General features: G+C 49.1%; 1 protein-coding gene across 1 annotated transcript; it reads right to left on the bottom strand.

The window, feature by feature from the left end:
• Window positions 1-631: 631 nt before the first annotated feature.
• On the bottom strand, window positions 632-11,334 carry pus1 (pseudouridine synthase 1). The gene is made up of 5 exons (XM_059994600.1): window positions 10,925-11,334; window positions 7,687-7,824; window positions 7,093-7,195; window positions 5,402-6,099; window positions 632-3,398 (listed from the first exon to the last, which is right to left on the bottom strand). The coding sequence occupies exons 1-5, from the start codon at window positions 11,114-11,116 to the stop codon at window positions 3,351-3,353; spliced, it is 1,179 nt and encodes a 392-aa protein (XP_059850583.1). The 5' UTR covers window positions 11,117-11,334; the 3' UTR covers window positions 632-3,350.
• Window positions 11,335-11,695: the final 361 nt, after the last annotated feature.

Genomic DNA, 11,695 nt, shown 5'->3' with positions numbered 1-11,695 from the left:
CAGCGGGGAGACGACTTAGGACTGCAATCAACTCGGCTGCACTTGTATGAGATGAGGAACTGCTGTGTGCTTGTCCGTGTGGAAATGTTGCTCCAGGACAAAGTCCATGCACCACTGATCTACAGGCCCTGCCGCTCAGGCTCTTGGGCTAATATTGATGCCCATCGACTTCAATACATTAGGTGTAGAGAGGATGTTTCCTATGGAGGGAGTCTAAGACCAGAGGCCATAGCCTCAGAGTAGAGGGGTGTCCAAGTGGAACAGAGAGGAGGAGGAATTCCTTTAGCCAGAGAGTGGGTGAAATCCTTACCACAGGCAGCTGTGGAGGTCAAGTCATTGGGTCTATTTGAGGAAGAGGTTGATAGATTCTTTATTAGTCAGGGTATGAAGGGTTATGGGGAGAAGGCAAGAGATTGGGGCTGAGAGGTAAACAGTGGAGCAGACTCAATGGGCCAATTCTCCTAAATCTTATATTACTTTATAATATTTTAAAATCTGTTTTTCAGCTGTTATATGTGCCGTGTGGTTCCGAGTTTTGCACCTTAACCCCAGAATACCTTGCTGGTATTCATGTGTGGCTCAATGACAATAAAACTTGAACTTTAAACAGACAGAGAACATCAGGTTTAAAAATAGTAGAACAATTTATTTTGTGTAAATTTCTTTTTATTTTAAATACCAACATTTCATTTTAAATGCCGCACAGCGACAAATCTGAATTTCAGGTACAAGAGAGCACCGACCGCATTAGGTCTCTGATCGTTTGCTCTAGCCTGATAGGGAAGATGCATCAGCATCAGGGAGAGCCCAAACCAAACGAGAGATGTCCATTAACCCACCTGTTCACAGCTTGTTACCTACAAATCAAAGCAAGTGAGCTTCAGCAGAAATGGGGGCAAGTACTCAAAGGGATAATTACAAAGGCCAGATTCAGGGAACGGAGCTAATGATCATAGACCGAGTGGGCAGCCAGAGACCCCCAACACCATCTTCCAGGGTGAAAATAGCTAATACGAGGGAGCATAATTTTAAAGTAATTGTTGGAAAGTACAGGAGAGATGTCAGAGGCAAGTTTTTTTTAAAAGCATGTGACAAGTTGAGTGGTTAAAACCAGGGAAACTATAGAAGGTAAAAATTTAAGGCATACTACAGGTTTCATGGCAGGATACTTAAGTGTGGAGGAACAGAAGGAACTAGGTGGGTGTGGGGTGGGGTCCATGTCCATATGACCCCTAAAGTTGCTGCACAAGGTGATAGGGTGTTTAAGACAGCATATGGTGTGTTAGCCTTCAATTCTCAGGGAATTGAGTTCAAGATCCGCGAGGTAAAGTTGCATCAATATAAAACCCTGGTTAGACCATACTTGGAATATTGTGTTCAGTTCCGATCACCTCATTATAGGAAAGATGTGGAAGCTTTAGAGAGGGTGCAGAGGAGATTCACCAGGATGCTGCCTGGATTAGAGAGGGTACAGAGGAGATTCACCAGGATGCTGCCTGGATTAGAGAGGGTGCAGAGGAGATTCACCAGGATGCTGCCTGGATTAGAGAGGGTGCAGAGGAGATTCACCAGGATGCTGCCTGGATTAGAGAGGGTGCAGAGGAGATTCACCAGGATGCTGCCTGGATTAGAGAGGGTGCAGAGGAGATTCACCAGGATGCTGCCTGGATTAGAGAGGGTGCAGAGGAGAATTACCAGGATGCTGCCTGGATTAGAGAGCTCATCTTATGAGGGTAAGTTAAGTGAGCTAGCATTTTCACTTTGGAGTGGAGGAGGATGACAGGCGACTTGATAGAGGTCGACAAGATGATTGGAGGCCTAGATCAAGTGGACAGCCAGAAGTATTTTCCTCAGGGTGGAAATGTCTAATGCAAGAGGGCAGAATTTCAAGCTCTTTGGAATTAAGTATGGTGGTGGGGTGGGGTGGAATGTCAGATGTAGTTTTTCTTAAAAACAGTGTGGTAAGTTGAGTGGTTGGAGCCCAAAAACAAAGGTGAAATGATCCACTTTGAAGGCAAGGTACAGGGTTGACAACAGGATTCTTAGCAGCGTGGAGGGACAGAGACCCATCACGTCCACAGATACCTCAAAGCGGCCACGCAAGCTGATGGGGTTGTTAAGGTGGTGTACGGTGCATTGGCCTTGATTATTGGGGTAATGTTGCAGCTCTATAAAACCTTGGTAGACCAAAGTGTGGTCTTTGTTCCAGCCAGGGGTTTATAGATCTGCAAAATTCATCTGATTGATTGTTTTCAACCATTGATCAAATCTAAATGAAACGCTGTTGCAAAGAGCAGCATCCAACAGACACACCCACCACCCAGGCCATGCTCTCTTTTCACTGCTGTCATCAGACAGAAGGTACAGGAGCCTCAGGACTCGTACCACCAGGTCCAAGAACAGTTACATCCCCTCAACCATCAGGTTCTTGAACAAAAGGGGATAACTAGACTCACTTGCCCACCCACTGAGATGTTCCCACAACCAATTATCTCACTTTAAGGACTCTCGTGTTCTTGTTATTTATATTTGCATTTGCTGAGTATACCCACAGGAAAATGAACCTCAGGTTTGTATATGGTGACACACATGTACTCTGATAATAAATATACTCTGAACTTGTGTTCGGCCTGGGCACCCCATTGTAGGGTAGCTGTGGAAGCTTTAGAGAAGGTGCAGAGGAGATTTACCAGGATGCTGAGGAAATCGTGCCGACGTAGGGGAGGGGGGTATAGATGTCAGAGATAGTTTTTAAAAACAAGTAAACACAGAATGTGAATGCATGGAACGCCCTGCCAGGGGTGGTGGTAGAAGCAGATACATTAGAGACTCTCAGATAGGCACATGGATGATAGAAAAATGGAGGGCTGCATGGGAAGGAAGGGTTACATTGATTTTGGAATAGGACTAAAGAGTCAGAACATCATGGACCCAAATGCCTAAACCGTTAAATGAAGTGCAGCTAGTACGGAGCCAATGGACTGAATGGTCACCGTCCTTTCCACACATCTTCGGTGCTGCATGGACTTAAGAGTCAGCAATACCTCTAATGCGCAGATCCCTTGCTTAATGGTACTGGTCCATGGCATTAAAAAGGTTGAGAACCCCAGCTCTAACATCTTTCCTTTTTTAAAATCTCCAGCATATCTATAATCAAAAGAGAAAAACACAGACACCCCAGGAGTCTTAAATGAAAATCTTTAAAACCACTGATGGGCTCAGACTGCATGGCGCTCCTCCTCACTGCGGGATCAGCAGGAGCTAGTGCCCACCAGCGACGGCCCATTTCCTTCACTGGCAGATGCCAGCAGAGGCATGGCGATGGTGGGTGAGGAGAACCACAGAACTTCTCAGTCAGATTGAGACACGTCACTGCCATCGTCCGGCTCGTTTGTCTTCTGAAAGCACAAGGGCAGATGGAGGTAAGAACGTGGCACAGACAGAGGCAATGATTAATGACAAGAAATGTACAGAAAAGGGATTCTATAGATGCTGGGAAGATTAAAGATCAGTTTTATTTGTCACAAATACATCAAAACATAGTGAAATGTGTCGTTTTGTGTCAACAACCACAGTCTGTAGATGTGCCAGGGGCGGCCCGCAATTGTTGCCATGTTTCTGGTGCCAACATAGCATGCATACAATTGACTAACTAACCCATATAATCTACTGGCAGACGGTGGGGGAGATCCAGGGCCTCGGTCATAACAAGGACTAGGCCTCAGGCCATGGTGTCACCTGTTTACATCCCTTGTGGAGAGGGGAGGAGTCGGTGCACTCCACCAGAGGTGGCGCGGTGTGGCATCCAAGCTGGTACTCTCCAGATTGTCTGCCTGGTCACATAACCAGGACTTGTGATGTGCACCATCCACTCACATGACCATCCACCACCTGCTCCCATGGCTTCACCTGACCCAGATTTGGGGGGGGGGGGGGGGGCTACACCTTGCCCGAGGGTAGAAGCACTTTACACCTCCTTTGGTAGAGATGTACCTCCACCCTGACAACCAAGAGAGTTCACTGGTCATTGTAAATTGTTCTGTGATTAAGCTAGGGTTCAATCAGGAGTTGCTGGGCGATGCAGCTCGAAGGGCAGGAACAGCCTGTTCCACACTATCACTAAGTAAATAAAACACCATGGCCAAAGACCTGGAGCCTGTGCTGTATTGCCCTATGGAGGATTTACAAGGATGCTGCCAGGACTCGAGGGACTGGGTCAGGGGAAGAGGCTGGCAGGTTAGAGCGTAGGAGATTGAGGGGTGACCTTATGGAGGTGTATACCACCATGAGGGCTACTGACAGGATGACACAGTGCCCCCCTGCGAGTCACTTACGCAGTGCCCCATTATCACCAAAGAAATCCATTCCACCTGCTGAAATTTCCAAGGCTCAAAATGTTTCTACTTACACATAAAAAAATACATTTTATTTTTGAGATACAGCGCGGATTAGGACATTCCAGCCCTTCGAGCCACACTGCCCAGCAACCCCTTTGATCCAATCCTAGCCCAACCACAGGACAAGTTACAATGACCAGACAACTTAGCAACTGGTACGTCTTTGGACTGTGGGAGGAAGCCAGAGCACATGGAGGCCACAGGGAGAACGTGCAAACTCCTCACAGACAGCGGTGGGAATTGAACCCGGGTCACCTGCACTGTAAAGTGTTGTGCCTACCACTATGCCACCATGCTGCCCAAATAGGTCGGACTGTTCCTGAATTTGGATGACCGCGGCACAGCGGTAAGGTTATTAGGGCTCATGGCGTCAGAACCCGGTGTTCAGTCCCAGCGTCCTCTGTAAGAAGTTTCTACGTCCTCCCTGTGAATGCGGGGGTTTCCTCCCACAGTCCAAAGACGTAACAGTTAGGTTAATTGGTCATCGTAAACTGCCCTGTGATTTGGCTGCGGTTTAAATCAGTGTTGCTGCCGGTGCCACCCAAAGAGCCCGTTCTGCACTGTACCTCAGTTAGTGGTAGGGGTCTGTGGCATATAAAAGGCTGGAACCCCTGCTCTAAGTAAATAAAGAAAGAAGATGGCCAAAGGTTGTAAAATCTGAAACTCCCTCTGGCTGAAATTTGACCAAATTCTTAAAGGCTGTGGCAGAAGTGGGTTGAAACAAATGGCAAACACTGGAGATTCTGCAGATGCTGGAAATCCAGAGCAACTCACACACACAGAAGTGAATAAACAGTTGACGTTTTGGGGGGGGGGGGGGGGGGCAAGATCTTTCCTCTTGGAAAGTTTATATTGTCAATAAGTGTTGCTGGTGAAGTCAATCAGGCAAGAAAGACACTAATTCAGACATAATAAAACAAGGTTACTAAAAACCGATAACTATAGAGCCGTCACCACACCTCATTACTACACCCCCAGGGTGAAAGGCGGATGGTCATTATTACCTTTGAATGATTCTCGTTTAGCTGAACTCCCGAGGCTGTGGCAGTGAAGTCGTGGATCGGAAGGGTGCTAAGCCAATTCGCCATTGACTGCTCTTTGATCTCGGTGTTAATAATGGTTGGGTAGATGTGATCCTCCTTGAACGCCATAATTTGTTCTTCTACTCCGGACCACTCCAGAGCCTCATGGACTCCGTCATTACCGAAGCGATTGTTGTACTTCTCGAAGTGGACAGTGTCCAACACAAGCCCGAGCCCAGGGACTTTGGGCACGTCAACTTTCTCCTCGCCCCAGCTCTGGTCCATGATGGACTCTGGAGCGTAGCCTCGCACAATGGCGATGACCAATCCAATCATCTTCCTAATCTGGTGCATCATGAAGCTCTGACCCTTGACCTTCAGGACAGCAAACTCCACGCCCCGCCTCACGAAAGGGTCCTCGCAGAACATTTCCATGATGTACCGTTTGGCGCTGGGGTCTTTCGGACCCTTCCCAGACGTGAAGTTGTGGAAGTTGTGGGTCCCTCGGTAGCAGCCCAACAGCTTGTTGACGAGGCCGAGGGCTTCGCTGTTCAGGCGGAAGTCCTCGATCGGCTGACCATCGTCCTTGTGGGCAAATGCAAAAGTGGGCAGCATGTAGAAGTAGGTCCTGGCATCGCAGGTGTTCTTCGAGTTGAACCTGCCAGTGACCCTCTTGAGCCCTGAAGGGGAGAGAGCAATAAACCATGATAGTCAATCCCAGAGATAGGACATGCTGCTGGGACTTTACACTCAAGAGGTGGGGCCCTACGTTGGACGGAGATGACCTTGGATGGCATACGCAAGCTAGGTCTGCAATCCAGGGCAGTACGATACGGAGAGCAAGCTGTGCCCATATAACAGGCTCTCCCTCTCCACGCAGCTGATGAATCCAAAGGAACGGCACCAGCGGCATCGCAGGAGTTGCCGGACTGCATTGAACTCAACGTAGGACTGCCTCAGGACTCCAGCTCCAGATTTTTCCCTCGGGGTTTACTCCCGAGGCCTTCCCCAAGACTGGGTATAGCTGCAAGGCAGCACAGGTTTGAGATCAGTTTTCCTTCTCTGAGATGAGCTGCCCACAGTGACTAGTTTTAAGGTGCCAGTAACCTGCCTTTACCTTTCTCCTGTCAGTAGAAATGGTTCCATCGAGCATAGTAGCTAAGCCACATGTGAAGGTCAAGAGCTAGACTTGGTTCTCAGAGGTTGTTTGAAATGCACGTTATCAGGAGCTTATCCCCATTACCACCCCCAGCTCTAACAACCAGGCATCTCCTAATCTCACTTCAATCCTAACCAACATAGGAACAGGAAAATCATAAGACACAGGAGCAGAATTAGGCCATTCAGCCCATCAAGGTCTGCTCCACAATTCCATCGTGGCTGATACATTTCCCTCTCAGCCCCAATCTACTGTCCTCTCCCTGTGACTTCAGACACCCTGACTAATCAGAAACCTATCACCCTCTGCTTTAACTATACTCAATAACTCGGCCTCCACAGCTGCCTATGGCAACGACCTCCACAGATTCACCATCCTCTGGCCGTATGGGAAATCTCCACTCCACAGCCACTGTCCAGGCTTTTTCCCCCTCTTGCCCCTCTATCATCCATCCACCCACCCCCAGAGGAACAAGGAATCCCGACACCACCCGCAGTATCGAGAAAAGGCACACCTAATATTTTAATGCCAGGCGGCAGGTTTGCGTTGATCTTCTCCACGAGGTTATCAATGAGCCAGAGCTTCAGGGAGACGATCTGACCCGCAGCAGAAACACCCTGGGACAGAAAAAAAGCAAAGCTCTAAACAAAATTGGAGGTTCGCCTGTAGACCTAATTTCAGGAAAGACAGAGTCCAGCGATGGCTTAACTGTCTCCAGCCCCCCGCCCCCGTGGAGATTTCTAAAGGCCGCCCCCCCCCCACCCCCTTTGCTCATTAGCTTACCGAGACTTTATTTCAATAGGAGTTTGAGGCCAATTGGTATGTCTCCAAGGACACAAATTTCTCACTGTTCTACTGCACTGAGGCTGTGGGCTCTGTGTCTGAGGACACACTTTCGTTCTAAATGCTATTTGCTTACTTTAATTGCATGATTTCTCTCTCCACGTTGGGTGTTTGGCAGTCTTCTTACTGGTCTCTTCTGGGTTCCTCGTTTTATGGCTGCCCGCAAGGAGACCAATCCCAAGGTTGTATACTTTAATAATAACTACTTTGAACTGCTTGGAGTAACGCACAGGAAAATGCATCAAGCAGAAACTACTTATGGTACCTTGTCGGTCCTTGCACACCTCTGGAAGGACATCTTCCTCATATCATTGCCGTGGTTCTCTGGAATACACCCAGCTTTTACCAGTGCCTTCACCAGCTCGTCCTCAATGGTCTTAAACTGAGCCGATCCAACATTCCTCTGTAGTAAAAGCATTCCAAAAACATGCACCTGTTAATGCGTCAGAACAGCAAATCCCATGCCCCACACAGAACAAACAAACAGCGCTGAACCAGCTCGGAGTCCCGATGATGGGTCTCCGTCGTCCACCACCCCAGTAATTTGTGTGTCAGCCCCTGGCCTACCTGAGATACCAAAGAGCTGGGTTCTGGACTGTACTTTCAATGCACCCTGGGTCAAGGAATCTTTGGGGGCTTGCATGGTGGGGGAGTTGGTGCTTCTGCCAGCTTAAGTGAGAGGGAGGGTTGATGCTTCTTGTAAGAAGGGAGGGGGTGAGGGGCTTTGATCGTTCATTCTATGTGTTTCTCATTTTGCGTCGGGGGTGTTTTGCCAATTGCTTGCTTGGGGGTGGTGAGGGGGGCGCCTGATGCCTTCTGCTGGAACGAGTTGGGGGGGCGGAAGAGGAGAGGGCTGATACTTTGCTGCTGCTTGTGTGTTGGGGGGGGCTTTGGGGACACATTTGTCATTCCTGTTTTTTGAGGGGTTTTTTAAAAGCTGTTTTGTGGATGCCTGTGAAGTGCAATGATTTCAGGTTGTACACTGTATATATTCTCTGACATTAAATTGTACGCCCTCTAATCCAGGCAAATCTCTTCTGCACCTCGTCCAGCTTGGTATTGCTGTTCCTTTTTCTGCTTTATGCCGCATCAGCCGGCATTTCTACAGTTTCTTTAGCAGTTGGCTGGTTTGTTGTTGTTGTTGTTGGGTTTTTTTTTAAAACACAGCCGAGTTGCTAGCCCAACACTCAACCCAGCATGGATTCGAACCCGGGACCACTTGCCTCAAAGTCCGGTGTGGACGCCGGCTAGCTTGACATTGTCTGGGTGTCTGACCAGCAACTTGTGTAACTGCAACATAATGCCCTTACTCCTGAACTGGCCTGACTGAAGACTAGCATGCTAAACACCTTCTTCACCACCCTGCCCACTTTCTGATTCTCATACAGGCAAAATGTCCGACTTACTCAGCGGGTCCAGATTGAAGAGCAGTCCGTGCCTCAGCAACAGCACGCCGGAGGAACTCATCAGGCCGGGCAGCATCCGCGAAATCAAGCAGTCAACATTTCGGGCCGAGACCCTTCGTCAGGACAGCTGCCCGACCTGCTGAGTTCCTCCAGTGTGTTGTTGCTTTGACCCCAGCATCTACAGCACACTTTGTGTTCAGGCCTACGACTCTGCATTCAACTAAAACTGGGACAAGGGAACGTATCACTCCCATCCTAACTCCTCTGCATCAACCTCCTGTTGATCTTAAAGTTGCATCACTTGTTTTCAAACTCTCAATGGTCTGGGAGCGGAGTAACTCACTGAACTGTTTTCATTTTATAATCCTTCTTGAGCTCTCAGCTCATCTGCCAGCCTCTTAAATTTAAACAACTGTGTAGTGGTAGTTATTCCTATGCTAGCCACTCCCACATGGGAGGAGTTCACGTACTGTACGAGCAGGGTCGTCAATAAAGTTGAGATGGCGCCCTGGCATGCTCTGCACTCTCCCTCAAGATCAAACAAATCTTCCTCAAAAAGATAATTTAGAAAAGCTGACCTGGCAATTATGTCCCTGAACTGTGGAATTCAATACTCAAAAGACAAGGGATACAGATTCAGTTGACTCATAACCTATTTATTTAACCTTGCTTTTATCTAACATCCTTTTGTCTTTCATCTCCATGTTGGCACTCTATCCCACCGTAAAGCACCTCCAACTACATCATCCGTATGGAAAGTGTTCCATAAATAAATTTATTATTTAGGATGGTGGTGAAAATCGGTAGCCCGGGTTGAAACATGAGCCAAGTGAACTGATTTAAAATCCTCTCACTTGTTTTTGAAGCTCTCAATGGTCCAGGGCCGGAGTACATCACAGAATCACTTTCACTTTGTAGTCCTACTCGAGCGCTCGTGTTTTCCTCTGCTCTCTGAAATGTACCCCCCCAGGAGGGCCACAATGTACCTTCATCACAGGGTTTGTCAGCCTCAATGATGCAGAGAGCTACATTGGCTGGAGTCAGGGCTTTACGCTTTGGCTCTTGTTAGGGTCACCCATGCCAAACAGGTCAAAGGGTAGAGGCCAGACTAAGAGTGGGCCTCCAGGTTCGGGGGTTCAGCTCTGCCTGATAAAATAAGTGTTATGGAAACAACAATGAAGAATCCTTTGACATCCAAGTGCGACGGTATTCCTGGGTGTCCACCCCGGACTCACCTGACTGACAGCAGTGAAAACCGAGGGGAAGCTACTGGCACGATGAAGGAAGCCCTGAACACTGCCAGAGATGGAGGATCTTCATTGCTGCCATTAATGCCAGCAGTGTAACGGGCAGTAAGCAGGTCTCTTAAATTTAAACAATCTCCCTCAAAAGTATATTGGCAGGTCAGGAATGCCGAATTAGTTGACACTTCTAAGCACCAGTTCAAACCCGTTTACTTCACCTTGCTCTCAACTTTGTTTCATCTTTTCTTTACATATTTGCATTTTATCCTACTGCAAAGCATATTCCTATATCTTATAGTCTTATATCCAAGACACAGGTTGATAGATTCTTGATTAGTCAGGGCATGAGGGGATATGGTGAGAAGGCAGGAGATTGGGGCTGAGGGGGAAATGGATCAGCCATGATGAAATGGCAGAACAGCCTCGGTTAGCTAAATGGCCCAATTCTGCTCCTATATCCTATGGTCATTGTCCATATGAGAAGTGCTCTATAAATAAATTATCAGTTAACCTTCCTGAAAAACTGTCAGATGCTGGAGATTTTGAACAGGGTAACAGCAAAAGTAACACACATAAAATGCTGAAGGAACTCAGGAGGTCAGGCTGGTCATTTCTATAGAAATTAATAAACAGTCAACGTTTCAGGGAGGGGGTTAATTTGTTCACCGAGGGTGAAAGTAATATTTTGCTATAAGGTTGTGGGGGGGAGGGGGGGTACCCAGAAACATGAGCAGGGTCTGTGGAAAGGTGGATCCGTGGGGAGCGGATTGATAATACAAATCAGAACCTATACTGGATCTTAGCCCGGGATATTTGCAGTGGAAAGGTCTTCCTTGGCCCTGGCCGGACTCGCCTGCATGCCGTGGTAGCCTTTCCCGGAGTAGGCCAGCAGCAGCACCACTTTCCTCTTCGGGCACTTCCTGTCTTGCTCGCCCGCCGGCTCCTTCAGCCGCTTAGCCACCGGAGACTCGGGGCCGGCCTCCCTCTGCCGCTTGCCGCCGTGGTCCTGAGCCGGCGGCTCCAGGCCTCGCTCCTCGCCGGCCATGCTTCCACGGCACCCGGCAGCGCCGCTCACGGGGCCGGGGGCCCGAAGGGCACGGCAAACACGGGGCCGACCCGCCAGCCTGCTCGGGGCGAGCACAGAGGCTGCTACCGCGCCCAGGAGCCGCAGCGCCAGATCCGGATCCGGATCCGGATTCCCCTCGCCTCGCCTCCGGGTCGGCGGCAGCGAACAGACACACCGGCCCGATCCGTGAATGAGTAGCGGGCGCGCCCGCCAATCAGCAGCGGGAACACTGGCCCCGCCCATTCCCCTGCCGACCAATCCGCGACGCTCCAATGCCCGCCCCTCTGCAGTCCCAACCAATCAGCGATATCTGCTTCGTCCTCAACGCCGCCACTCCATTGATAAATTGTAGTTCGGTCCCGCCCATTGGCCGCAAGTTTGCCTCCAGCGGGTCCTAGTGCGCGTATATTCAAATTTACCCTCTCCGGGTCCTAGTGCCCATGGCATTGCTTTTACCGTGACCTGAGGGGCTCGCTCTGTCCGTGGCTACCCGGGGTAACTCTTGCACCATCATTCGAACACGTAGTGCCCATTGACACCACAGATGGGCTTCATTAG

Source organism: Hypanus sabinus, chromosome 18, assembly GCF_030144855.1.
Source record: "Hypanus sabinus isolate sHypSab1 chromosome 18, sHypSab1.hap1, whole genome shotgun sequence".
Taxonomy (NCBI): Eukaryota; Metazoa; Chordata; class Chondrichthyes; order Myliobatiformes; family Dasyatidae; genus Hypanus; species Hypanus sabinus.
This window is presented reverse-complemented; position numbering and strand designations above follow the sequence as displayed.